General features: G+C 39.0%; 1 protein-coding gene across 2 annotated transcripts in view; it reads left to right on the forward strand.

Annotated features, from left to right (window-relative positions):
• Window positions 1–2,385: 2,385 nt before the first annotated feature.
• Window positions 2,386–26,761, forward strand: part of vipr2 (vasoactive intestinal peptide receptor 2) — an 81,263-nt gene continuing 56,887 nt past the window's right edge. Inside the window, exon 1 of one of the 2 annotated variants that reach the window (XM_036134551.1) lies at window positions 2,386–2,632. In XM_036134551.1, coding sequence (XP_035990444.1) covers window positions 2,582–2,632 — 51 coding nt within the window. In that variant the 5' untranslated portion in view covers window positions 2,386–2,581. The remainder of the gene's footprint in view (window positions 2,633–26,761) is intronic. The other variant, XM_036134552.1, reaches the window with a different exon arrangement.

A 26,761-nucleotide genomic window follows, 5' to 3' on the forward strand; every position in this document is an offset into this window, starting at 1 on the left:
AGTGTTTGGGAACGTCCTGCGTGTTTCATCAGCTCACACTGAAACTGACCTTTAAAGAGACTTACTGTGAGATTTCCTCTAAAAGAAAAACAGGATCCTCAAGTCTCAGTTAACTTTTAGATTGTGGCTACGTTTTGTAGGTACTGGTATTTGTGCATTTTTGTTAATGGCCAAAAATATATATATTCTAATAAGACAATCCTAGAGGAGCGGCCATAATAATAACCAAATTGCCTGTTGATGAGTCTGTGGTTGATACACATATTTTGTCAGGTCTTGCCTCCATGTCAAATAGGAGTTGTTTTGACATAAAGATCGAACTTGGAATTATTTTGTGACATAAGGAATGAAGAAAATTTAAATGTAGTCTCTCCAGGTGCTGCGTTTATTTCTATATATTCTGTTAGGGTCATATTTTTCTATCTGTTTAGTTCTCTATTAAATTTTTTAACGATTATGTTACAGTATTTCCTGCTAAACAAGTTAATGGACTTTAAAAACATTGAGGTTCCACAACTAAATGATTTCAATGTGAAAAGAAAAAGCATGATATCTTTAAAGGTATATAGCCAAACTATAAGCTTAAAAAAAAGACCAAAAACCGTTTGATCATTATTAAGTGAGGTTACATACATCAAGCGTCCACCCTGATAATGTTTGGATGGTTCTTTTTGTGGATTAAAGAATAGCCCTAGCACCAGGCATGATTAACAGATATAAACAGATGTGGCGCCATCTAGTGACAGTCTTGCAGAACTTTCATAATGCTGGGTTAATAAATCAATTGTAAATAATGCCGGACCGATGCTGACCCTCTGCAATACCTCGCAGTAAAGTAGCAGCTCGGCGTGATCAAAGACCAACGTTATTAATTAAGTAAAACAATCTACAGCAACTTTAAGAGCCTCATATCAGAACATTTACTCAATTAACTCTGTGGTCACATCTGAGCCTCGTCAGGTTTAGCGTCAGCTTCAGTGAACACCAACATTCATATTGTATTCCCAGAGTCACTCCAGTATTTTCCCTCTTGTAATCTTACATTTGTTTGGATCTTGGACCTTTCGTCATTGTTTCGCTGGATATGCTAATAGCCGTTAGCCGCTTCCTTGTTTTATCCCCTGCCGTGCACGCACAGTACATACTTTCGTTAGAATCTTTAATAAACACATAAGGCTTTATTTACTAACAAACTGAGCAAAAAAAACCCAAAACAACAAAACAGGTTCTCATTCGGAGAAAAGTGGGCTGGTTCCTCCAGGTGTGTGTGTGTGTGTGTGTGTGTGGGGGGGGTGAGTCTTTCTCTGACTCAAGCAAAGGAGTTCTAGTATCTTGGTATCATATTTATTCATGTAGGATAGAGCAAGATTAGGATAGATGAAAACAAATCAGGTTCTTGTCTGCAGTAACATCGACATTACGCTGATCTGTTATGGTGAAAAAAGAGCTGCGCCATGAGACATTAGCTTCTTCAATTTCATATGATTGGAAGACGATGAATTTTGGGTCACTGCATCGGAGGTATTTAAGGTTGCAGGTTTCGTTCCAAACAGCTTGAGCAGCGAATCTTCAAGCCAAAGTAAGTCGTTGCATTGCAGCGTACTGACGTTGTATGTCTGCCTTGTGTTGTGTTGTCTTCTCTGCAGGTCTATGAACGGAGTTTGCAACCTTTAGCTCTGGAGCCACATGTAGCTTTTCAGCCCTACAAAGTGCTTTTTAAGAAGTCTGGCCAAACTGATGAAGAACTAAGTGAAACTTAAAACTAATAAAAAGGATTGTATAGGCATGTCTGTATAGGTATTCCTCAACAAATCAACTCTATAAACCATGAAACAAACTGATTTGAATCTTTTTTGCTAAAGATCATTTAGGTTTTTTCGCTCTTAACAAATGTTACTTATAGTGGGTGAGGGAAAAAATGGCTTTTTGGTTTGTAAGGATTACCGACCCCCTACCTCTGACCTGTGCTTTAGTTGCTTTTAAGCTGTGTTAATTTAAATGAAAATGATCATTTGTGCCTGTTCAGAGGAAAACAATCCCTTGCAATTACTTATCTTGTACAAGTGCGTTTATAAAACAGAGTTTTGATGGCAACAGCCAGACGCACTGAGTACTTATTATTTGCTCTACATTTTCCTTTTGTCTTAAGCTGGTGAGACACAATTAGAATCATGGAAAAGCATTACCGTGTTAACAGTTTTTACACTTTTACACAACACTGTCCAGTTGTTATCCAAAATCCCCGCTTTGGGACAGATGTTGTGCTTAGTCAAAGGTCTTTATTTTGAAAGTCAGAGGGAGAAATGCAGCTTCCCGGTCTTGCCAGCTTGACAGCAGAAGTCAGCTGTGGGTAACTGATCTCTCTGCTCACTCAGCTCTGTGGAAGCGACCAGCGTGGATACAGGACATCACCTTCTGGGCTTTTACGCCTCTCCTCTCCACCATCTCTGGGATTTAACGATGATTTGGACTCTTTTCGCCAAGAGGAAACCCTCTGAACTGGGGTTCAAATTAAGTGATTAGAGCCTGAATTTCTCCTTTTAGGACAGCCGACTGGTTTGTGTCTACTTGAGGACTGATCATGAGAAGTTTACTCCTCCTCATCCTTTTTCTCTGGATGTGTCCACTCATGGTGAGTCTTCTAACAATAAATTTCATGTTGGAAGGGGTCATGTAGTAAGGAAGTTGGTAATAACTGTGGGATTTTCAGCTCAGGGGAGATTTTTGAACTGGATATATTCATCCTGATGTAAATTATTCGTCACAGATTTGTAAATATTGTCAACTTACTCAGGTTCATCGTCTTGTTTTTACTGTGAGTGAGGCTGAAACCCCTTTTATCTCCATCAGCCAACTATAATGGGAGGTTTTATCATTCAAATACTGCATAATGGTCAGATAAAATACTGTTATTGGATATCAAATTTACCTCCGACTTTGAGAGTTTGCCAACAATTCAGCTAACGAAAAACATCCCAAACCTTCAGCAAAGCGATTGTCTATAGATTGTTTTTTTTTTCTACCGAGAACTGTATTCTGTTTCACTGAATATATTACATTTGGCTTCGATAATTATGTGCTGAAATATATATTTTTTTTAATCAACTTAGGCCAATATATTTATTGTCAAGGAAATCAATAAATTTACACAATCAAATTTTTTTTTCAAACTAGATGTCCACCTAGATTAATCATGGTAATTGAAGTAAAAAGGGAAACTGGGTATTCTTCTGTCCATACAGGAACAAACCATTTCAAATTATTTCAAGAGTTCCTAAAATGTTTTGCATGCTGCTAAACTGGAGTATCCTTTACCAGCTTTATTTGTCATGACTCCAATTCTGGTTGGTTTTTTAAACAATTTTAATAACTATCACTGCAAAAGGATTTTACCACGTTCAAAAATCAGTTTCATAAAACATAGATGTTTGCTATTAAAGCCAAGATGATAAGACTTTCCCCTGATTCTCCTATTATGTCATTTTATTGCGTTTAGGTCTAAAACCTTCAGAGCTTGTTTGCATCACAGGTTTTAAAAAACAATTTAATTGCTTGGCAACAACTAGTTACACTATTTAAAAGATCTGACAAAAAGAGTAAAAGCCAATATAAACACCAGCTTCTAATTGAAGTTGTGAAACTTGTCACAAGTATTTAAAATCCTCTGTTTGTCAGATTTGAGCTCAAATAGTAAACTGGCTTTGTGTCTGAAAGTGAAACAAATTGAGATAGATAGATAGATAGATAGATAGATAGATAGATAGATAGATAGATAGATAGATAGATAGATAGATAGATAGATAGATAGATAGATAGATAGATAGATAGATAGATAGATAGATAGATAGATAGATAGATAGATAGATAGATAGATAGATAGATAGATAGATAGATAGATAGATAGATAGATAGATAGATAGATAGATAGATAGATAGATAGATAGATAGATAGAAGGGACTTGGTCAGGATAGCCCCAGAATGCTGCACACATCTCCCTAAAGAACGGGTTGGATGCAGAAGACACATTTTATTGCAATGTACTGTTACAATAACAAAAAAAATCTTTATTTATTTTAGGGCTGGGCAAGTTAACGCGTTAATTTCGCGTTAACTCATTAGACTATTAACGGCGATATTTTCTTTAACGCGCATTAACGCATGTTGCTCACATGCTTTTATTTTGTGAAGGTCTGTTGCTGCGGTGTAGGGGTTTGAATCAGAACAGTAAGTGGCGATAATGCGGCAATAACCTCGCTGTCAGCCAAGCCTCGGATTCAGAGGAAGAAAGATACTGGCCGGAAAAAAACAAAGCCGACATGCGGAAGGCGGTGTTTCCCGCAGGTACCGCGAGCGAGCTTAGGCGGGGCGAGGCAAGGCGGTGAGTTGGCGGCCGGAACAAATTTTGTGCGGAGCGGAGCGGAGTCTGCTTAGACGCCGTCGGTGAAGTCGCTTCTCTCTTCAAAGTATCCATGTGTTTTAGCCTGTTTTTCCCTGCCATTCACTATATGCACGCGAGAAAGCAACAACAAAAAACCGCGTGTTAACGTCAAATAAACGCAAGCAACGCAAGCATATCGAGTTAGCAAGCATTTCAGTTTAAAGTTCTTCCAGCATCGAATATGACAGAAACAAGTTAGTTGTAACCACTGCCAAGTTAAACTTTGGTATTGAACATAAAATGGTAATGCTGCTCCCTGCTGTTACCTCAGAAATTGCCTGTTTTTGGTAGATTTTTTCCCCATAAAGAGAATTCCCTGTCAGTGGTAATAAGCTTTAATTTATTATTATTGCTATTTTTTGTTTTACATGTTTAAGTTGAGCTTTACACTAAATATGTGTTACTGATAAGTGCTAAAAATGTTACAACACTTTTGTTCATATGGCAGCAGAACATTAAAATAAAAGTGCTCTTTACACTACTTTTGAATTCATTCTTGGAGTTTGTAAATACAATGCGATTAATCGCGATTAAATATTTTAATCGTTGCCCAGCCCTAATTTATTTATTAATCTGTTTTTTTGTGCTTTATTTCATGACTAAATGGGTCAACAGAAAGTTACAGATTCAGTCAAGGTGGCATGAACTGTTGTACAAACCAACATGGTAATTAGTCTTATTTCACAATAACAAACAAATGTGTTTACCTTTGCTTGGGAGAAACCCTTTAATTCTCAAGCTGTGACTTTAATAGGTAATCATTCCACTAAATTGCTGTCAAAACTGAATACAAAACATTTAACAGTTTACCATCTAACTCACATTTTAACAACAATCCATATTTATCTGCAGATAAAATGACATCAAGCACTGGTGCTTTTTAACGACCAAAGCAGAGGCGCCTGAGTGTTGATTAATTAGTCAATTATGTCATTTGTCCAATTAACCTCATACTGTTTGTTCTTTCAGCTGTTATTTTTGTATAGTTTGGTTGAGTTTTTTTCCCCATCCATCACACAGTATCAGCCTTCTCTCAGTGATCTCCGCTTCTCTGTCTCTGCCTCTCCCCCGCCGGCCTCGTCGCTTTAGATGTAGGCCCGGGTGTAAAATCCTCTCTTCACCCCAAACAAGTGCGGGTTTAATCGTGTAAAGCCAACTTTGGACACACGCAGACATGGCAGCGGAAGCACCAACCCATCTGAATCTGCAGGTCATCCTCTTACTTATCCAGTTATTATTTGATTTGATTAATGATTTAGCTGTTTTCATTTTCCGTCGTGCTTGAGGGCACAAGCTGAATCGTTCAGCAGCTCTAAGTTCTCACATTTAAGGCCAAATGTTCCTCTTTACTCCCTGAATCTGAACTGGGGCTAAAAAGGCGGCTGCGCTTGAGACGTTTCAACTACAAGCTCTGATATTTTCTTGGCAAAGCTGTTGTTCTTCCTCTGTATCACGATGCAGTTTAACACGACTGAAATATATTGAAACCTGTGCAGTCAGAGAGGAGCAGTTCAACGAACCCTGAGGGGCATTTCCACGCATAATGCTGTGATTAACCCGATGATTAAAAAGAGAAGATGAGGCGTTTTCATGCCCAGCTTTCAGAGCGCTGATGATCCGGTGTCTCAGACGGAGGAGCATTCTTGTTGCTGCTCAGCTCAGACACCAGGTTGTGTCGTCAGTCCCAGACTGAGCGAGTCCCACCATGGCCCATCGACTCGAATGTGCGGCTTTAACAACTGTGTGAGTCCCTCAGACAGCCTCGCTGATTCACAGAGGAGTCGTCTGCCCTGAACCTTTCCTGGATAACCTTCGGCTTCAGGATCTTCACCCACCGGTGATAAAAAAGTCAAAGCAAATCAGACAGATGGAAAGAATGGTCCATTTTTCAGATTTAATTTCATCCAGAAGAAGATAGATGACAGGTGTGTAAATAGTTTTATTCCAGGTCATTAGCGGGCTTCAGCCTGGACATCCATCACCTCAGAGGCGGACGGTTTCTACTCTGGTGTTTTTCGCTTCCTTTTGCCATCTGGTAAATTTGTAGTTTTGGTCATTTTGAAGGTGATGTTTCAGACTCTCTCATTAGATTGTATCTTTTGAGATCCGAAGGCTGAAAGTAATTATTTACAGTAGGAACCAGATGTTTACATACACCTTGTCCGTGCTACAGAACTGTTTTCCTCTGTCTCACATTAAATCAGAGCTTTTCCTGCTTTAGCTCCTCAGGATGTTAGAGCTTGGGTACCAAATTGTCTTCCAGTTGGATAATTATCACAAAGCGCTACTACTCAGCTTGACCTAAGCCCCCCCCCCCCCCCCTCCAGCTACACACCTGATAAGTGAAAGCGCTGTCTCCCAGTCTACTCTTACAAGTTCTAGAAAGTGCAAACCTGCAGGCAAAGTGAGGCGCCCTGCACACAGATGAGACGCAAATGATAAGAGAAGGTGAAGAAGAAGTAGGTGCAATGTACTTGAGACAAAGAGAAGTCATTTTACAAGTTTACAGCCAATCATTGTCTGCATGATCAGCAGCACTGCAAAAAGGGAACTAAAAGTAAAAAAAAATTTTTTTTAAATGTGTATATTTGCCTTTGATTTGAGCAGCTAAATATTATTATTTGCCAGTGGAATGAGTATATTTACCCCTAAAATAAGATAATTACATGATGAGAAATGAAATGTTCTTATTTTAAGTGCAAAATTCTCATTCCATTGGCAAATATGTTTTTTTAGCTGCTCAAATCAAGGAAAAACTTTTTACTTACTTTACTTAATTTTACTTACTTTTAGTTCCCCTTTTGCAGTGAGAAAAACATGTTTTTTTTTTTTTTAAGTTTTACAAACATTTTCAACATGTACCTTTTATTATTAACTTCAGTTCCATGATTTGCTCTCGTCGCTGACATTAAGGAGAAAAAAATTAATTAATTTATATTTTTGGTTAAAAATTAGGCAATAGTTATTTCTGAGAAATCCTAACAATGGTTCTGTGCATGGATCAGTTTCCATCTAAACACAAAGCCAACAGATGAGCTAAAGAAACACAATTACTTGTATGTCAACACCTCAGCTATGCTCCCTTCACTTCCCACGCGGCCAATCAGAATATAGGATGAATAAATTAGTGCCTTTTGGACGCACAGGCCAGCTGTTTAAAGGACCAGAGGTGAAAACCATGGTGAAGTTTAGAAAAGATGTCAAAGTACAGCCTTTTACCATCTGTTCATAAGTTCAGCTTCTAAAACAGACCTTCAATGACCCAACGTTATTCTGACTGCAGCTTATGAAGCTCTCTGGCAAAAAAAAGGCAGAATTTTTTAGGATATTGTGCTTTAGGAAAGCTCAATATAACAACTGTATGGTCAGAATAACTGGCCTCACATCCAGCAAAGGTCTTTTGGTCTATTCCTTTTCTGTGTTTTTTTTTAATCAACCTAAAATGCCAAATATTGTCTTGGATGAGACTTAAATGTCAACATTTGTTGGTCTGTGTGTTTTTTAATTGGATTTTTAATAAGAGCAAACTGAAACAACATGGAAATGTCACCTGAGACCTTTAAAAAAAGTCTAAAATTGCATGTGATTAAGAACTTTACTACCCAGAGAAGGAAGTGAAAACATTACATACCAATGGGTTAAGGTTCAAATTTAGCTTTTTACCAAGTAATCCATTTTATGTACTATTCCGAAGTGCAATCTAACAATCTAAGAAAGTAGGACCATCTGAGCAAAATGAAACTTAAATCAATAATTTCTCACCAAATGATTTACATTTTATTACAGCCTTTAAATACAGTTGAAACCAGATATTTTCAAACACTGATGTCAAAGACGTAATCTTTTTTATCATCATTATTTTAATGTCTGGGATTGAATTGAATATTTGCTGTTTTAATTTTAGGATTAAAAAAATAATTTCTGTTTGCCAAATGCCAAAATTATGATTTAGGAAATTGTTTTCATTCCTTTCTTTAAAATAAATGAGACTACCTACAATGACTTTTGATAATTTGGGATAAAGCAGATGATGAAGGCCTGGCTTTATAGACTTTATAGACCAGTTAAATGGAGGCTCACCAATGGGTGTTTTTAAAGGTCAAATCACAAACACACTGTGACTTCTTTATGTGACATAATAGAATAGTCTGGTTTATCTTCAGGTAAACGGTCCAGTTGCCTGAAGGTGCCACGTTTGTGTTGTTAAACAACTTTACACAAGTGAAAACAGCAAAATCAGCGTCATACAATTCAGTAAGGAGATGGGTTCTGTTTCCTAGAGATGAATGTGAAAGATCTGGTGAAGATGTTGGCTGAAGCATGTAAGAAAGTGCCACTGTGAAATACATTTTTCCCAAAAAACAACAAAAAAAACCCCACCAATTACAGTTTTCAAATGCTGTAGAGGTCAAATAAGTAAATTTTTGGCGATGCATCTTGTCGTCTGCTGAAACTGAAATTGATGTTTGGCCACAATGGCCAAAGTTAACAAGGGGAGAAGCTCTGAGTTACAGGGGCGGCGGCTTCATGTCGTGTGGGTGTTGTTCTGCAGGAGGGACTAAAAAAAAAATGTGACAACAGCACCTCCTACGGTTTGGTCTGTACCTGCGGTCAGTATTATGAGGATTACTATTAATAATCTCCTAAAAAATGTACAAAACTGAATGGAACTGAAGTTTTCCTTTAATATCAATGGCTTTATATTATTTTTGTCATATGAGGTTCATAACTGGGTAAAAGTTGACAGCAGGTACGAGTCTGGCTAAAAGCCATCAATACTGAGATTATTATTATATTATATACAGTCTAGTTGTTACAATGTATTATTAAACGTTATAAACGCACCTAAATATATGTTATACATTTAAAAAGAGATTCTGGGTAATCTTCAGAACGACAACTTTAATGCATTAAAACAGAAAACAACAAAAGTTAGTTGTCTGAACATTTTACATCAGTTTTTCACTGATGTAGTGGCTCTGCTCAAGGTTTTCCCTGAACTTGCTTATAATTATAACTGCAGTCAAGCGTCCATTCTAACAGTTTCTTTACTTCTGTAATCAACCAGCAATCAAACACTGATTTATTCCACATACCATCAGATCTTTTGACAGAAATAGGATCCGGGCGGCTCTTGTTTCTATGGTAATCCTTTATTAACAGCACCGCTTTCATATTTTCCTCCATATCAGCCTATATGAAGTGTGTGTACACTCAATAGACCTAGATATCCGTTACAGGCAGAATCTTTTCCTCCCTGCTTTGCTGCCATCTTTTATACCAGTCTGGTTCCTCAGGGTCGTTTGCAGAGCAGCTGCAGAAACTGTTTGGGTATGTCCTGCTCACTGTCGCCCGTGTGTTTGGGACAAGAAGCCCAGAGGGTGGATAATGGAGGCAGATCCTGCTGCAAGAGGAATAACTCCGTCATTTGTGTTTGACTGGACTAGTTGTCTGCAGCCTGTGGCCCCAGAGTCACATGCAGCTGCTCCTTAACAACTTTGAGCATGAATAAATCAGAAATGAGCATTGTTTTGTATATAAAGGCAATAAAAAAATCTGCATTCTGTAAATTTTCCTTCAGTTTGAATTTTTTACATTAAACCTTTTCATAAAACTCTGAAAATACATTAAATAAATTGTTATTTTTTAAGTTCAGAAAGCAGCAGAGCTTTCGTGGTTTACAATCTTCATAATATACTGCATTATATTATAAAATTTGCTGATCCCTGACCAACCTGGAATAAAAAGCAAAGGAAAGAAAGAAGGAACCGACTCTGTGGCAGTCAGTTGTGTTTTGTGACTCTATGAAATAATCAAAAGTTGTTTTTTTTTTGGGCTTTTAGCTAAAATTGAGTCCCTGAAGTCCCGTCAATCCAACCCAAGCAGAATAAACAGAAAACATGCAATCTGGAGGTGTTCAAGCAGCTTCTCAGAGCCTCTCAGAGGGAGGCCGCTTTGTTGACTTCACAAGAAAGGGAGGACATAACAAAGCACGCAGGCTGTGTAAATGTCAGTGTTTTCATCAAAGCACATCCTGAATGGCAGATACCATCTCTGTAATAGAGACAGTTTTGCTTGGATAATAAAATTAGGTTTATTAATAGAAACGGTACAACAGAAAACAGCAACCAACATGCCTGCGCTTGAAGACTCACCCAGGGTCTTATTCTGAGCTTTTCTTTGCACTTAACTCAAAATACGCAATTTCATGAGATTTAACGAGTAACTTGGTCACTCTGATGGACATTTACCCTTTCTTTTGCAGTTTTTCGGGATAAAATGATTAAAGACACACAGCTGAGACAACCATTTCAGACACAATGGTGTGAGGAACCATAACTCTGTTGCTTTTCATTATATTAATCAAAATAAACACATTCTGAAGTTGGGCTGATAAAGGTCTGGTTGTTCCATCAGCAACTCAGAGTTTGCCATCTGCAGCCACAATAAAAATATGTAAGCCCTCCTTAGATAAAAGTTTTTGTGTTAAAACCTTGTTTTGCTGTAAAAAGGAATATAGGATTAAAAAGCCGGCTGCATTTATTTCTTGCATTTTAAAGAGTTGAAGAAGCTGAACATATTGTTGCATGAATACAAAACAGGATCCGACTGCAGTATGAAACCTTTAAGGCATTTAGAGCATAGTTTATGTCTCTAACTTTATTTAGAACTAAATTTCAGTCACATTTATTTGTTTGTTTAAAGCCCCATTGTGTGAGATTAACTCCCATCTAAATTAGTTACAAACGACTGAGAAGCGCGTTCTGGTGCCTCGTCATTAAGCGCGTTATAACTACTACAAAAATTGCGGTGTGTCATGAATGTGACAATAGCTGCGTTTACATGGACAAAAGTAATTAGAATTAAGGACTGTTCCGAATAAAAATGCATCATGTAAACAAACCAGTCGGAATATTGTGGTCAGATTAAACTCATCAGAATGAAATTATAATCCGAATGAGAGGGATGGTTTATGCCAATAAATGTTCATATAAACGCTTGTCAGCATCAAGTTATTCTGAATGTGGCAAACTGACCTGAGTGTCTATGTGAGCCTGACATAAATGTGATGTATTTCCACATTGGTTAGTGGCAGAAATACGTCTGGAACCAAAACCTTCAGGGCTCCTGATTCAACCTTTCTGCTAGAAAATAAAAGAGCTCAAAATTGTTGCCTATTCAGTAACATTTCAACCATAATTACAACATTGTGCAAGTCCAGCCTGGGTACTTGGAAGACAAACAAACTCATATAATACTGCTTTTTTCACAAATTTTTTGGTGTTTACCAAAGACGAATGTACTTCTTCTTCTATGTTTTCTTGGGGGATTATGATAACTGCACATGTCCGAGGGGTTCTATTCTGAATAAAGCCAGGTGCATATACACGCCCATTATGATCGGATTAATTGACTGTGTGTCCATATAAACGGTACAATCTGATTATTTAATTCAAATCTATTTTAATCCGAATGTGAAGTTTTGTTCATGTGTCAACATCCTGGACTTCAAGTGTCCCACCAGGTGATGAGGTACAGAACGATATCTGTTGCAACGGAGCTCCTCCAATCTTAGCTAACAAAGAAACTAGCCTGTTTCCATCACACCACAGTAAACGTCTCTGTTATACTGAATTAACTTACCAGTCCAGTAAAAGCCTCCAACCCCCACTTCCGTTATGAAGCCCCGCTTCCTCATGAATTATCTCCACCTGGTAATAATAGCTACGCCGATCTGAACTCTTGTTTTCTCCCCTCTCATTACTTCTTTTTCTTGGTTACTTTCTCTTCCCTTTCGCTGGGCAAAGAGTATGAACAGTCCTCCGTTTCAACAGAAAACATCGCGTAGAATGATCTACGGTCGTCTTTGCTTGTTTTAGACTCCTCCTCCACCGACAGCACGTCTTCATATGCAGGTAAAAAGCAAAACCCTGACAAGTTTGTCCTCTAATCTCTTTGGAATGTGTTGGAGGACTTTCTCCTTCGACCAAGATGGCTTCTTTCACCCCTCTTTCAAACCATCTGTTCTCTCTGTCCAAAACCTGGACATCATTGTCGTCAAAAGAGTGTCCTTTGTTCTTGAGGTGCAGGTGGACTGCTGAGTCTTGCCCTGAGCTGCTAGCCCTCCTGCAGCGTGCCGCGCGTTTACGTACTTGTTGTGTAGTTTCTCTGATGTAGGAGTCGGAGCAGTCCGCAGTACTGAATTAGACCAAATACGAGTTGCGGAACAAAGTCATTACCCGTTAAATTTGATATAGCACACAAGTCTGAGACAGCGGTGCTGGCATTCATCTAAAATTACCTCTTACAAGGGAAATGGTTAAATCTCAACAGAATTAATTAAAACGAAACAGAAGAAGGCAAATGCCAAACCCCGTGGAGTAAGTAAAAATTTAATTAAAGCAACTTTTTGACATGGTTTTCTTTCAGCGGAGATATTAAATCAATTCATGGAGGCTCAGGTTATTATAAAACGCGAGCAACGTTATCAAACTATGCAAAGTGACATTTTGTGAAGGAGTTTAAAAAAAAAAGACAAAAGGAAACGACGGTGTCCCAGAAATGTCAGCGCGTTGCAATTAAAACACAAATGTGCCACAGATGGGATTTCTTCGATAAGAGATAACAATCCTGGGACGTCACATCGGCTTCCTTCTGCATCCTCAGAGCACATCCTCAGGTGCCAACATGCTTCCAGCAACAAAAGTATGTTAACATTGTTCTGTGCGGACGGCAGGACGTGTGGATTTGACCCGGTACAGTCACAGCGAGAGCCTCAGTTGATATTCAGCACCACAAAAGATGTAAAGATAAACCTTTACTGTACAAAACTGTCATTTGTTGCTGGGTATTAACTTCTTGCCAGAGATTACAGTTCTATACACCAAACAGAATTGTCTTGCTTCCAGCAGGTGTTTCAGAAACAATAGCAGGGAGAGAAAACTGCATTTTAAGAGCCATGTCTTTTATATCATACATTCAAATTTGTACAATTACAATTGAACTGGATGCACTGTATGCCTACAATTGTCTTAAAAAAACATAAAAAAAAGACAATGCACCCGTATGGTAGGTGCAGAAATGTGAGTAGCCCTCTTGCATATATGAAGCATTAATAGTAAAAATTAACAAAAGATTGGCTGCTTATGAAAACTTCGACCTTACAAGTGTTATATACGTAGTAAATGGTTCTCATAGGACTCAGAGACAGTTTTCATTGTCCCTAAGTGGGGAAATTTACAACATATGACCACGACAATATTGTTAGATTTAACTGTACACTGTTTAAGAAAAAGTTGTCTTCTTTATTTTAGACTTTCTTAGTGGTAAACTGACTGTTGAGACAGAAACTTTACTTTAATCTGTTAATAATAGATTTTCTGTATGAGCCTAATTTCATGTTCCCAAAGAAGACCTTTAAGTGTGAAAGTGTTTATTTATTTTTGGATTTTCAAGTGGAAAATCCTCCTGCAACTCTGTGGAAATGACAAAAGCTCCACATCTGATTAAATCCTCGTCCCCCCCCCCCCCCAAGCGTTACAGCACATTTCAGCCACATGCTCATTCCATACCATTTCATGTTGCCTTTCAAAAACAACAATGCTAACTAGTTTATTGTCTCCTGTTCATAGTCTACTGAGTTAAATCTGACAGCAGGAGGTGGCAAAGAGTTGTTTTGGTTTGATTGGTGAAACGGAAAAAGCAAAATCAGAACCATAAAAATATAACAACAGTGGAAAAGGGGCATTTTAATGTGGCTGAATGATGTCAATGAAATAATTCACTGGGCTTTATTGCTGGAATTGACAATGACAATATTGCTATTAATCAACACACTACATAAGGTCCCCGCTGCTTTATATGAACTTTAATAACTTCCCCACCAACGGTATACATCAGGTGTGGGAGATTAAGGACAGTTAGAGTTCATGCTAAATGGCTAAACATAATATCCAGAGCATGAACGCGTAACGCTTACCGCTTATCCGTGCAGTCCTTGGCAGCTGTGATGTTTCACTAAACAGGTCCTGCAGTAGCAATTGTGATTCATAATTTAACTAAAATTACAGGTGAAATAAGAAGATTTTAATGACTGTTTGTTTCCAGAATGTGTTATCGTATTTGCTGGAAAAGAAATCAACTTGTTGAAGCACGCAGGTATGAAACAGGAGCAGAAAAGGATGGGCACTAAGCAAATGCACTCAGAATAGTGTTGCATCAAAAGCTAAAACCTGGAAGAAACTGCTTTAAACCTGTCCAGGACAGAATAACTAAAACTTAGATTAATCAAAAAAACCTGAAATCCAAATTCTTTTAGAGAAATCTATTTGTTCGTTGTCGTAAACGGCCACGAGACACGCAGGTCTCATTTAAAGCGCTACCCAAGGTGGTGCTGTGTGAAGTTGCGTGTTTGTGCTGTAGCTTGTCTAAGCGCGTTAATGGGGCTGGATGGTGATGGCGGTGCTCGTTGAGCTGAGTCACCCCTGATAGATGGGGAGGGGGGATTCAGATGTAAACGCTGCAGCTGCTCTCCCTTCTGTACAGAAATGCATCAGTGACCAACTTTGTGGTGAGACAGACTGGCTGATGTACAGACGGCCCCACTGTGGTTTCCTTGGAGGAGATCAGTGAGACGCATCTTTTTTATGTTGCTGGTCAAACGTCTGGTTTACCTCCAGAGGGGGGAGGGGGGCTCTTCCTGAACTGCCGTTGAGACGAACTGGATCACGTCTGAACTCTGTTTCATGCACGATGAACAGCTGTAAAGCTCTAAACTGCACCTGGAGGATGAATCCTCACCTCAGTCAAAACGAAAGTCGGACCAAAGAAATTTTTTGTGCTGTTGGAGGAGGACGAGGGAAAAAGAGAGAAAAGGATCCTTTTTGCAGCAATGATGCTGATGTCTCTGAGTTCTCTGAGTAACGTCTGCAGGCCTGCAGCAGACGGTGACCTCGGGGTGGGGGTCACCCTCCGGGGCTCTGTCGGAGGTCAACAGTCACTGTTGTTTATTTACCTCCTTGTAGATTTCCCTGAGGCTCAGGGAAGCTGGCCTGTTGGCCTGGAGGACCAGCCGGAGGAGAGAAGGAGCAGCAGTCTGCAGACGAACTCTGACCGGACTGAAATCAGACATGCATGGTGTTAAAAAAAAAAAAAAAAAAAAATGCTGCTCACTGCGGAGGATAAAGACTTCTTCTGAACGTCTTATCAGTTTAAACTCTCCAAACATACAGGGTATCTGAATCATCTGAGCCTCTGGCTGCCGTCAGATGAAAGAAATCTGGACTATCTGAACAATCGGGCACATTGAGCTCCGTCTGCTAACAGGCTTCAAACGGAGTGGCTGATAAAAACTGTCAACACGCTCGGGGGGGCTCCGCTCCACAAATACAATCAGCCTTTTTTCATTCGCGTCTGATGCAGCGTCGACGCTTCAGGCTGTTTGCGTTGAACTCTTAGCCGGCATGAAAAGCAGGATTTATTCAGTTCTTAAAAACAGGAGGGAGATTGATTGTAATTCCTCGAAGAATCAAAGTTAGCTTGTCGTTCCAGCTAACGGGTCAACCTTTCATCGGCGTGCGTTTCATCGCACCGTGGAACCGGTGCTCGCTTTTCAGGGTCCCACTTTGAAAATGATTGTCATTACCAAGGCATTGCCTCAGTTGTTACAAGAATGGACGTATTTTTCATGCCTTTTAAGTTTGGTCAGAACTCACCTTTATTTAATGTGTTAAAAACACGGTTGTTACATATTTTCTTTGTTTTTGTCCAACACTGGATTAATGCTCCTTCCCGACCTGATTTCTGATAAATATTTGAAAGCTGATTTGCCAATACAAACAATAATTGTTATATGTGATTAATAATAATTGTTATATAATTGTTAAACAATCAATCACTGTTAAAGGAACCCAGGATTCAACCCCTGTTCCTGGATCTATAAAAAAATGTCACCATTCTCAGCCTTTTTAAATGCAGTACAGACAAATGTAACTTTTTTAGCTACATTTGCATCTGAAGAGAAAACTGTTGTAGGTGCGTAAAAGAGCCACTCCTTAGTGAGAAATAAATCCTCCGGTAAAGATTTAAAAAAAAATACTTACATTCTAAAAAAGTATTTCTCTTTACAGAAGTCTCCAAACGTTTTCCTCAATAAACTATTTTATGGTAAGAAAATCATGTGGCTCTCTGGCTAATGATTTCTAGACGGCTGAACACCCGAATCCATCAGGCTGAGTTTCCAGCTCCTACATCCTTTATAAGTTCGGTTTGGTAAAACAAAGCTGTCACAGGTTCATATATTTACCTATATTAATATCCAACAATTCTTAAGTTATACAGAAATCGTCACTTTCATTTATTTTATATTGACATATCTGATTTATCTTCACTTATTAACTGTTAAGTTTTGCATGAGGTTACTTTTTGGTAATTCAATTTGAATTTCAGTAAAATTTTATTTATATAGCGGCAGTTCACAAAACACGTCACATTGTTGAAAAAGTTTCCTATTTGTGCGGGATTATATGCCCAATTTAAAGTGAACTGTTTTCAGCATTAGCCTAATTGGTCACTAGTTTAACCAGTCAGCAGGTTCCATCCCCCTGTATGCTGATTGGTCAGTTTATGCATGTGTGAATAAGTGATTGGTTTATTTGAATTTAAAGATAACTGATGTGGTGATTTGTAATGACCCTGAAGAAAGCCACAAGCTGAAATGCGAAGGTATGTCAATAAAGTCTCCTCCTTAAACTTTTTAATAAAGTTGTTATTAAAAAATGTCCTCTCTAAGGAAACCCAGCAGGTTGCATCAGATCCTCCAGGTTGGTGAGAAAGTTTCCTCTCTAAGGAAACCCAGCAGGTTGCATCAAGTCTCACCAAACAGCATTCACTCCTCCTGAAAGAGCGTAGAGCCACAGTGGACAGTCGTCTGCATTGTTGATGGCTTTGCAGCAATCCCTCATACTGAGCATGCATGAAGCGACAGTGGAGAGGAAAACTCCCCTTTAACAGGGAGGAGAACCTCCAGCAGAACCAGAACCAGGCTCAGTGTGAACGCTCATCTGCCTCCACCCACTGGGGCTTAGAGAAGACAGAGCAGAGACACAGAAAGCACAGAAGCTCACATTGACCCAGGAGTACTTTCTATGCTATCGTGTACTGGGCAGACTAGATCTACGGGTGGCTGTACCTAGGAAAGAAACACGGTGAAGCAGATAAGCTCTGAGCCAGTATTCTGGTCCAGAGGATGAAAAAGAGCACATACATTTAGTTGCAGTAAAAGCTCAGCCCACAGCGGCGTCCAGGAGAGAAACGGGGTGAGATTCTGAGAGACAGGTGTATCATCTATGTGACGGAGTTGTTGACAGCAGTAGCTCAGCTGACCTGCCCTCCAGGATGGTGTCACAGCTAAACAGAACGCCAGACCAAATGTAGAGGAAAGAAAAGAGAGAAAATGAAGGTAAAAGGTGAAATAACAACGAATAATGCAAAATTGGAGAACAGTAGGAGAACCATTGAAGACGGAGAGGAAGCAGAGCTTACTGGATTTTGTATGGATGCCTGGATCTCATTTCTACCTTGCAGATGAAGATCTTGGATTCAGCTGGAAGTCTGGTTTCCCTTCATGTTTGCTCCAAACACATCTCTTAATAAAGGCAGCAGGCTGTTGCATCTTCTGCTCAGTCCTGACGAAGAACAAGTATGGAAAACCAAAAAACTGAGACCGCAAAAGAACAAAAAAAAAAAAAATTTGACATCTCATGAATATTTTCACATAGATTCTTTATTTATTGTTTCGTAACTTTATTCCGCGCTGCTCCAGCAATGACAAGTTAATCCGTGTTGCATTATTAATCTAAAACAAAAGCCTTTTTTAAAATGCACTGAAACATTGCAAGCCTTTCCAAACAATAGTATTAGCTGAAAGCCAAAAGGTATCAAAGGATTCCTTCATCACCCGGGCTCTTCAGCTGAAGCACAGCTGCCATCCTGGGTATAACACAGAAATATTAACTTCTGCATTCCCTTTGCTCGTTAAAACCTCACACCTCCAATGATTTATCTTATTCCCCTTCAGAGGTTCTCTGCTGGTATGTAACTAAATAGTAGCGGTAAGTGAAGATTTTCACTGCTGCTGCTTTCCAGTGAAATCATTTGGATTTTAGGAGATTTTTGAAGGTGATCATTTCCTTTTTTCCCCGAGAAGGAAGTTGGGCACTTCTACTTTAAACACTAATTGAAACATCATATGCTTGGTGCGCATCTGTTGCTACTTCTTGGACAGCCTTCAGATTTAATTGTTTTTGTAATTAGTCCATAACTCACGCTGAAGGTTTGTGCATCAAATGTCACCTTAGAGGCTCTGCAGGTCTGTGTTTTCTTCGCCTCTGGACCCGCTTGTTGCTCCGGTAACCTCTGCTGCAATGCCTTCTTCAGTAAAACAGGAGCCTGGCCGTCTTTTACCCGCTAAGGCTCATGTGATGGATGCCAGTAATGGCTGTGCATCAAGGTTGAATCCAGAGTGACAAAGTGTTTTAAGCTTTTAGTGGCATCTGTGCAGTTAGCGGGAGAACATTTGAGATGTAAGGAATTTCTGAAGGAATTTTTTTATGAAGAACCTGTATGGAACCATAGTAAATGTGTTTTTTTTTTCTTCTTGCCTTTTTTTCATAAAAGGTTAGAAATATTTTTTGGTTTTAGGTTCAAACATCAGACAAAGTTAACGGGGTAAATAAAGATTTTGCATCAAGCTCTTTTGTATGATTTAAACGACCACGCAACTAAGCACTAACACTTAAACATCCCTAAAAAAAATAAAATAAACCAAAGTTAAATAGGTTTAGTCCTGATGTAGCACTGCTAGGTCACCAATCCAGGCTCAGTTCACTGTTTGGCAGCTGAAACCGGAGTAAATAAGACAAGCCTTACTTTGAATCAAGAGTCAAGACTCCTTATTGTCATTATGTAACCATAATGAAATCTGATTTATAATTTTATCCAGGATCAGGTTGTTAGGACTGAAGTTCCCAGACCTTCTTCACCTCTGCTAGCTCTGCCAGTTCTTCCCTTGGGACACAGAGGCATTCCCAACTAGCAATGTGGCAACGTGTCTCTGCAGGGTCCTGGATTTGTCCCCTGACGTGATACTAGTGGGATGTATGTGATTTGGAAAATGAGGGGAAATTTGTTTATTTTTAGAAGAGGAAGAGCTGTTAGATTTAATTTTGGCAATATATGAGATACGGGTCCTCCAACAGTGCTGTGAAAAAGTATTTGCCCCCTTACAGAGGTTTTCTGTTCATCTCTCAGATAAAGATAAGCAGAGAAAATACTAATCTAATTTTTAATTGACGATTTAATCTATCAAGGGTTTATTAAGACTATCCAGACCTACCTGGCTCTGTGTTAGAAATGAATTGCCCCCCCACCCAAAAAAAAAAACCCTAATTACTCTGTGTCACTCATTGTGGCAACAACTGTGTCTTTTACATCAGTGAGGAGGAATTTTAGCCAACTTTTCTTTGCAGAATTGTTTTAATTTAGCCACATTGGATGGTTTTATGAATGCTCTGTTTAAGATGATGCCACAACTTTGACTAGGCCACTCCAAAAGTGTTTCATTGATTTATCCATTTAAGGGTGGACTGGTTGTTGTGCTTTGGATCGTTTCACACTCCTTCAGGTTTTTCTAGGAAATAAAATAATTCACGGTTCCATCATCTGCAGGAAGTCGTACTGCTGTCTGTATGATGTTTGTTTGTTTTGTTTTTCTGAAATGCTGTGGTAGTTTTATGGGAGGCACACATCCCAGTTTGCTCTCATCAGTCCATGGAACATTTTTCCGAAAGTCTTTGGGATCAATGAGACGTTATTTTGTTGAATGTCAGACCGTATGTTTGTTTTGGTCAGAAGTGGTTTTGACTTGAGACTCTCCCATGGCCTCCATGAACTCTGACCTTAACTGAGGCTGTGAGGCCAGCAGGGCTTTAGATGTTATTTTAGGTTCTTTTATGGATCTCCTTAATGAGTCATTGATGTAAACATGGAGTATTTAGGTAGGATGGCCCCTCCTGGGAAGGTTCACCTCTGTTTTACTTTTCATTTGTGGATTATGTTTTTTTTCTGTGGTTTACTGGAGCCTCAATGCCTTAAATGGCTCTCCTACTATTTCCAAAGGGATAGATGTCAACTATTTTATTTCCCGTCTGTGTTTGAGTTCTCTAGATTGGTATGGCTTGGTAAGATACTTCAGCCCAATTAATGTTTTTTTTTTTTTTTTTTTTTTGCATGCAATAGACTTCTTGATTCGACAGTGGCTGTTATCATGCCTCGGTGAAAATTAACTAAAGAAAAGGCCCTTTGTTACAGTTTTTCTCATAACTCTGTCAGTCTGCCCCAGGACAACTGTGGCTATTATAGCTCCCCACCGCCAGGGCATGAATGTGTGTGTGAATGGGTGAATGACTGTCGTGTAAAGCACTTTATGGTCGTCCGACTGGTTAAAGCGCTATACAAGTACAAGCTATTTACCATAACGCCAGGTTGATTTGGATTGCATTAAAAAATGCTAACCAAACCAACCTGCTTTTGCTTTTAACCCTTAATAAATAGCTGATCGGTACATTAATGTTTTTTCCTGTCCTTACTTTTAAACTGCCCACAACTTTAAAGGAGGAATAAGTAATAATGACACCTAGTGGCTGAAATCGGTACAACAACCTGCCAGTGACAACAATCTAATACACCGTTTCTAAACGGTCCGTTGCTGCTGTGAAACTCCACTGAAGTTTTACCTCCACAGGACGAGTCTATGATGTTGTATTCTGTTATACTTCTGGTCCGTAAACACAGGCTGCACTCTGGACCAAAGTATTTCCAGACCGTACCTCTGGGTTTAAAAAGAGAACAACCTGACTAAGACATTGTTGATGGAGCGGACCGATTGTTTAAAGGGAATGTTACTTCCATCCTGGGTGACAAATGGGAAAGATTTAGGTCGATTTTACAGTAAATATCTTACTTATTGCTCCTTTAAATATTAATCTAGCTTTCTTCCATTTAAGATATATTTGAGGTTTAAGTTACAGAGACACAGCAAACCAGTTTTCAGTGTAAAAACTACCAAAACACTTTACTTTTAGCAATTGTGTCTGAGCAACCTGCACTTTGAGGTAAATGTGTATTTTCAACCACCTGAACTGGCTCAGGCTTACCAAGCCAGTCTGTGAAGAACACACCCAGCATGTGGCACAGGTGTGGAAAAGCCTTCCTCTTCAAAGAGAAATATATCAAGCCAGCGCAGAGTAAATGAAGACGAGAGAATGTTGAAAGGAGTGAGAGAACCGTGCTGGCAGGAGAAGCCACTAAAAATGCTGTCTGACAGGAACAGATTTCCTCTGAGCACAACAGATCCAAGCCAGGTCTTCTCCTTCCCCACAGTCCTGAAATCAGTTTTCCTCTCACCTCTAAATGAATGAATGAACAGATCTTTGGCAGCTGTCGCAAACTTCTGATTCTGTCGGCTTTTTATCCAGTTTGTTTAACGTTTCCCGAGAGCTGAGGCACAGCTGGAAAATGTGTGTCTGGTTGTGCTCTGCAGCTTCTGCTTCATCTTGTTGAGGAAACAGATGGACAGCCCCACAATAAAGGTCCATTATGGCTGAAACTTTAACAAGCAGAAGATATGCTGACTGCATGTTTTGATTGGCAGATGACCTTTTTCAGATATTCAGGGCAGAAAATCCCATTTTAGTGCCTCAACGTGAGCCAACGTAATATTAGCAGAAAAGGTTGAGCACAGCAGTGATATCACCTGGGGTCTGTGTTTGGGAGTATAAGAACGATAAAGACAACTAATAGGATTCAGCATCGTAAACATCTGCCGAATTTTTTCCGCTTTTCTGAACACAGCTGCACCTGACTTCAGAAATCAAATCATCAGGTTTTACCCCAATGGAAGCATGCAATATATTTTTTGTTTTTTTTTGTTTTTCATCATAAAATCTCTACTGCAGAGAGGCAGTACAGAACTTGGTATAATTCTTGACACCCCTTAAACTTTTTAAATGTTGTGACATATCATAGTTTTCGAAATGATTTGCAAAAACAACAAAAAAAAAATCTGTGTCCAGCCCATTTAATTTCAATCCTCAAAATAAAATCTATTGCAAGTCTCATTTATTTTCAGTATCAATGTGTGGCTGTTCTATCTATGTGTATTTAAGTCACCTAAATGTACATAAGTCATCTTAAATCTCTGCTTTATTTCTTTTTTCTCTCTCTATCCACAGTATACTTTTCCTCCTTTTGGCACCTTCTTTTGACTATTGAGCCGATGTGACAAGTGAATTTCTCCACTGTGAGATCAATAAAGTATATCTTATCTTATCTTATGAAGGCATCAGAGGTTTGTTTTAGTGAACTAACAGCATCATGAAGACCAGGGAGCGTAGCGGGACAGAGAGAAAGAGAGAAGTTCAAGGTAGACCAGAGTTATAAAACAATGTTCCCAGCTTTAGAGATCTCACAGAGCACTGTTCAATCCCTCATCTGAAAATGGCAAGCGTTTGTAATAAATCAGACAAACGACCCAAAAATTCAGCCTGACAGAGTACATTTAAAAGATTTATTATAAATCTGCAGCTGAATGGGAGTCTGGAGACTTCGGTGGGAGCAGACCAGACTCTTGATGGGGAGAGAACAGGTTCATGGCTGTAATAGAGTCCAAGAAACGAAATCAGAAAGCCACCAACCTTATCAGGATTGGTATGACGGCTTCAATCTGAGTAGGCTGATCCTCAAAGAGGTTGTTTCTTGTGAGGAACCGCACAATTTCTCCGTCACCAAACAACTCCCCATGTTTGAACAGCAGGGAGACCGGCAGAGGTCGTGCACAAAGAGGCAGAGATCAGATTAGTTGTCCAAGGCTTGGTGGTCAGGGTGTAAGAGATTATGTCCACAGATCAGGAGTCTCCTTTATAAAACATTGTGCATAATCCATAATAAAAGTGTACATATGCCCAAAAGAAAAGGAAAAAATATCCAGATTTATAAAACTATGCACATACAAACCTTTATAGATCATAGCTGCACCTGAAGGTTTGCGTACCAGGTTCCTCCTCATGTTCCGCCCTCTACGCACCCAGATCCAACCATAAATGGTCAACATAAAGCACCTCATGAATGCTAATGTCTATTTAAAATGGGTCAGCCGATCGTTGTTTTTCTTTTTCATGGTGAAATGGCAACCACGGAGAAAAAGCAATGAAACTGTTAAAAAAAAATCTCTTAGACGAGTTTATCAAATGTGTAAATCAGAGGTAAAAGCACACACATTCCCCACATTAAAACAACTTGTTAAAAAGCTAACTTTAGACGTCGGATGAAAGCCGTTCTCCGTGTATAAAATTCCTGTAAGATGTTGTATTTGTATCGACAATCGATATAAGTTATAAGTTCAATCAATCAAGTTAAGATGAAATTTCCCCCGTCTCCAAAACGAGCGTATGCCTGGGTCAGAGTTGCCGTGAGGACCGCACATTGTCCCGTCAAGTTATTCTTTAATGGATCCCAAATGTTGTGTGGAAAGTGACGTACGCAAGGCCCCATTTTCTGCGTGCACAAGGTTTAAAAAAGACGCCGGTGAAGCTTCGGTAGAAATGAGATAAGAGAAACGAAAAACAGGAGAATCAAGGTCATGGAAAGTTGGTTTTAATGAGATGCAATGAGGGCAAGGAAGAAACCTGCTGGCAGAAGATTTCAATAATCTGGCAGAGAAAAGGTGACTGGAGAGAGCTTAACCTCTTAAAACCAGGCCCCCGCACACCCCCACCTTTTTTTTTTTGCTCTAAATAACATACCTAAATCTAATCACGCTTTATTCAGCAATTACAAACTCCATTTAAATAATCTTGCTTTAATCTTAGATAAACTGTGGATACCAAATTAGCTATTTTTATAAAAAGCAAATGTACAGAAACAAACCTAGAAAAAAAGGTTAAATCCCTCCCCCGGTACTGTGGTCAATGAGCTGATTGTAACAGTGAAGGGCAGAAGGAAGTATCATCATGACAAGTTGGCATGGCTGCCCACCAAGAGCTGTAGGCAAGGAGAGCATCAATCACCGAAGTAGCCGAGAGGTCAGTGGTGACTTTGGAGGAGCTGCAGAGATTAACGTCTGAGGTGTGATAATTCAATGACAACTAGAGGTTTTGTTTTCTATTATTCTGGTCTTTGTTGAAGAGAAGCAATGCAAACGCCACGGGAAGTCCTGTTTACAGTCTGCCACAAGTCATATGGGGGACACAGCAAACATGTGGCAGGTGGTTCTACAATCAAATGGGACCAAAACCAAACTTTTTGGCCTCCATGCAAAAGCATGCATGTGGCAGAAACTTTACTCTGTACATTAAGTTGAACCCATCCAGCAAAACATGGAGGTGGTAGCAGCATGCAGTGCTTTTCTTCACCATTTTCATGAGTTAGAAGAGCCAAGTCACAACATATTCTCCAGACCTAAACCAATAGAAAACATATTAAAAGTTAAAATATGTCTCTTACAGATGCTCACTATGCAATATGGCGAGCTGAAGTTATTTTGCAAAGAGGAACAGGTTTTAGCCAGCACTGTGCACAGCTGGTAGAGACTTGCATCTTTAAGTTCAGTGAAGGGTAATACTGTCTTTTTTCTTCTCCTTTAAAATTTGGTGCTGCTTTTCATTGGTGTTGGCCAGGGACCTGCAACCTTTACAGTCTAAAGAGACATTTTGCCTACAGTCCACTTGATTTAAACTTGTTCAGAGCTGCAAACATTGCCTGGCCTTTTGAAAAAAAGACAAGTTGTAATTTTTGATAAAGATCTGAGGAAAATATGTTGTCATCATTAAAGAAATGCCCTTTTACGTCTATTTCTGAGGTATGAAAAAAAGAGGATGGACGGGATGTTCATATTTGTGGATAATGATGTAAAAAAAAAAGTCATAGTTACCAACATAATGAAAAAAATATTGATTTAAAATTAAATATTACTGGCACGTTTAGCATCATTCTGTTGTGAAAATTAAAAGCAATTAGTCAAAGAACCAAAATTGCATTTAAATGTCATAATACAAATATAATTAGTAGCCAAAGTTATTGAGAGCCACTGTGGAAGGTCCAAAGAGCCACTTGTGGCTCCAGAGCCACAGGTTGCAGATCTCTGCCAATAACGCATAAGGAATGTTGAGGTTGTAAAGCAACAAAAAAAATTTTAAGTGGTGTGAAAACTTTTGCAAGTCAGTTTATTACTACTTGAATTAAGACAGAATATCTTCTGACATCGATTGTGCTGAAGAACTTCCCTCCTGTCTTCCATCAGAGCAAATCTCATCTCCTTTAAATTATGCTTCACATGCATGAAGTCATTCCCAAAAGAACATGTGACAGCCAGATTTGATGTAATATGAAAATATAGAAAAAATATTTTTTGCGATTGACAGAACGTTTTTTAATTAAATTGAGTTCTGAGCTGAACTGAAGATGTTTTCTGTCAGCATTTTTCATTTAGTTCTTGTCACCTATTTACATCTACTTTACATCGGCAGATCCTTTTTGTTCCAGCTACACACAAACTTAATTTTTATCAATCAACCAAAACGTTCCCCTTATTCGAATATTTGAACCTAAAAAAAAAGGCCAACAAATATTGTAAATGTTGAAGTGTGCTGTTTAAAACAGCAAAAGGTAGAATTTATCGTAAAAGCTTTCTTCCCGGCTCCTCCACTATAATTTCCTCCTCTCTGCTCATCCTGCATGCCAAGACTAACTGAGCTCAGGTTCTGGTTGCAACATGCATACAGAACCAGACGTGCGCGTACAACTCTGGATTAGCTTCCATTTTCAAGAGTTTAGATAGAAGCCTTTAATTTTAAAAGGCCTGTACATGGTGAAAAAAATGTGGATTTTATCGATAAGAGATCTCATCAAAGGAAAGCAAGCTTTATGCTAAAGATAGTCAGCCAGACTGTGGCCTTGATGGGAAGCAATGTATATATAGCACACGTTTTTCTTTCTTTCTTTCTTTCTTTCTTTCTTTCTTTCTTTCTTTCTTTCTTTCTTTCTTTCTTTCTTTCTTTCTCTGCATGATATAGAAAGGGTTTGTCTTACGTTTTTCAGTTGACTGTCGCAAAACAAGTAATGGTTTAATGTTGCTCACTTCCTATTAAACAGGCGGCATTGTGGTGTTACCTCATGGAAGGAAGTTCCCGTGCCCTCTTTTTAAGGTTAATTAATTATTATTATAATTATTATTAATTATTAATTTATTATTATTATTATTATTAGTT

This window comes from Fundulus heteroclitus, unplaced genomic scaffold, assembly GCF_011125445.2.
Source record: "Fundulus heteroclitus isolate FHET01 unplaced genomic scaffold, MU-UCD_Fhet_4.1 scaffold_85, whole genome shotgun sequence".
NCBI lineage: Eukaryota > Metazoa > Chordata > Actinopteri > Cyprinodontiformes > Fundulidae > Fundulus > Fundulus heteroclitus.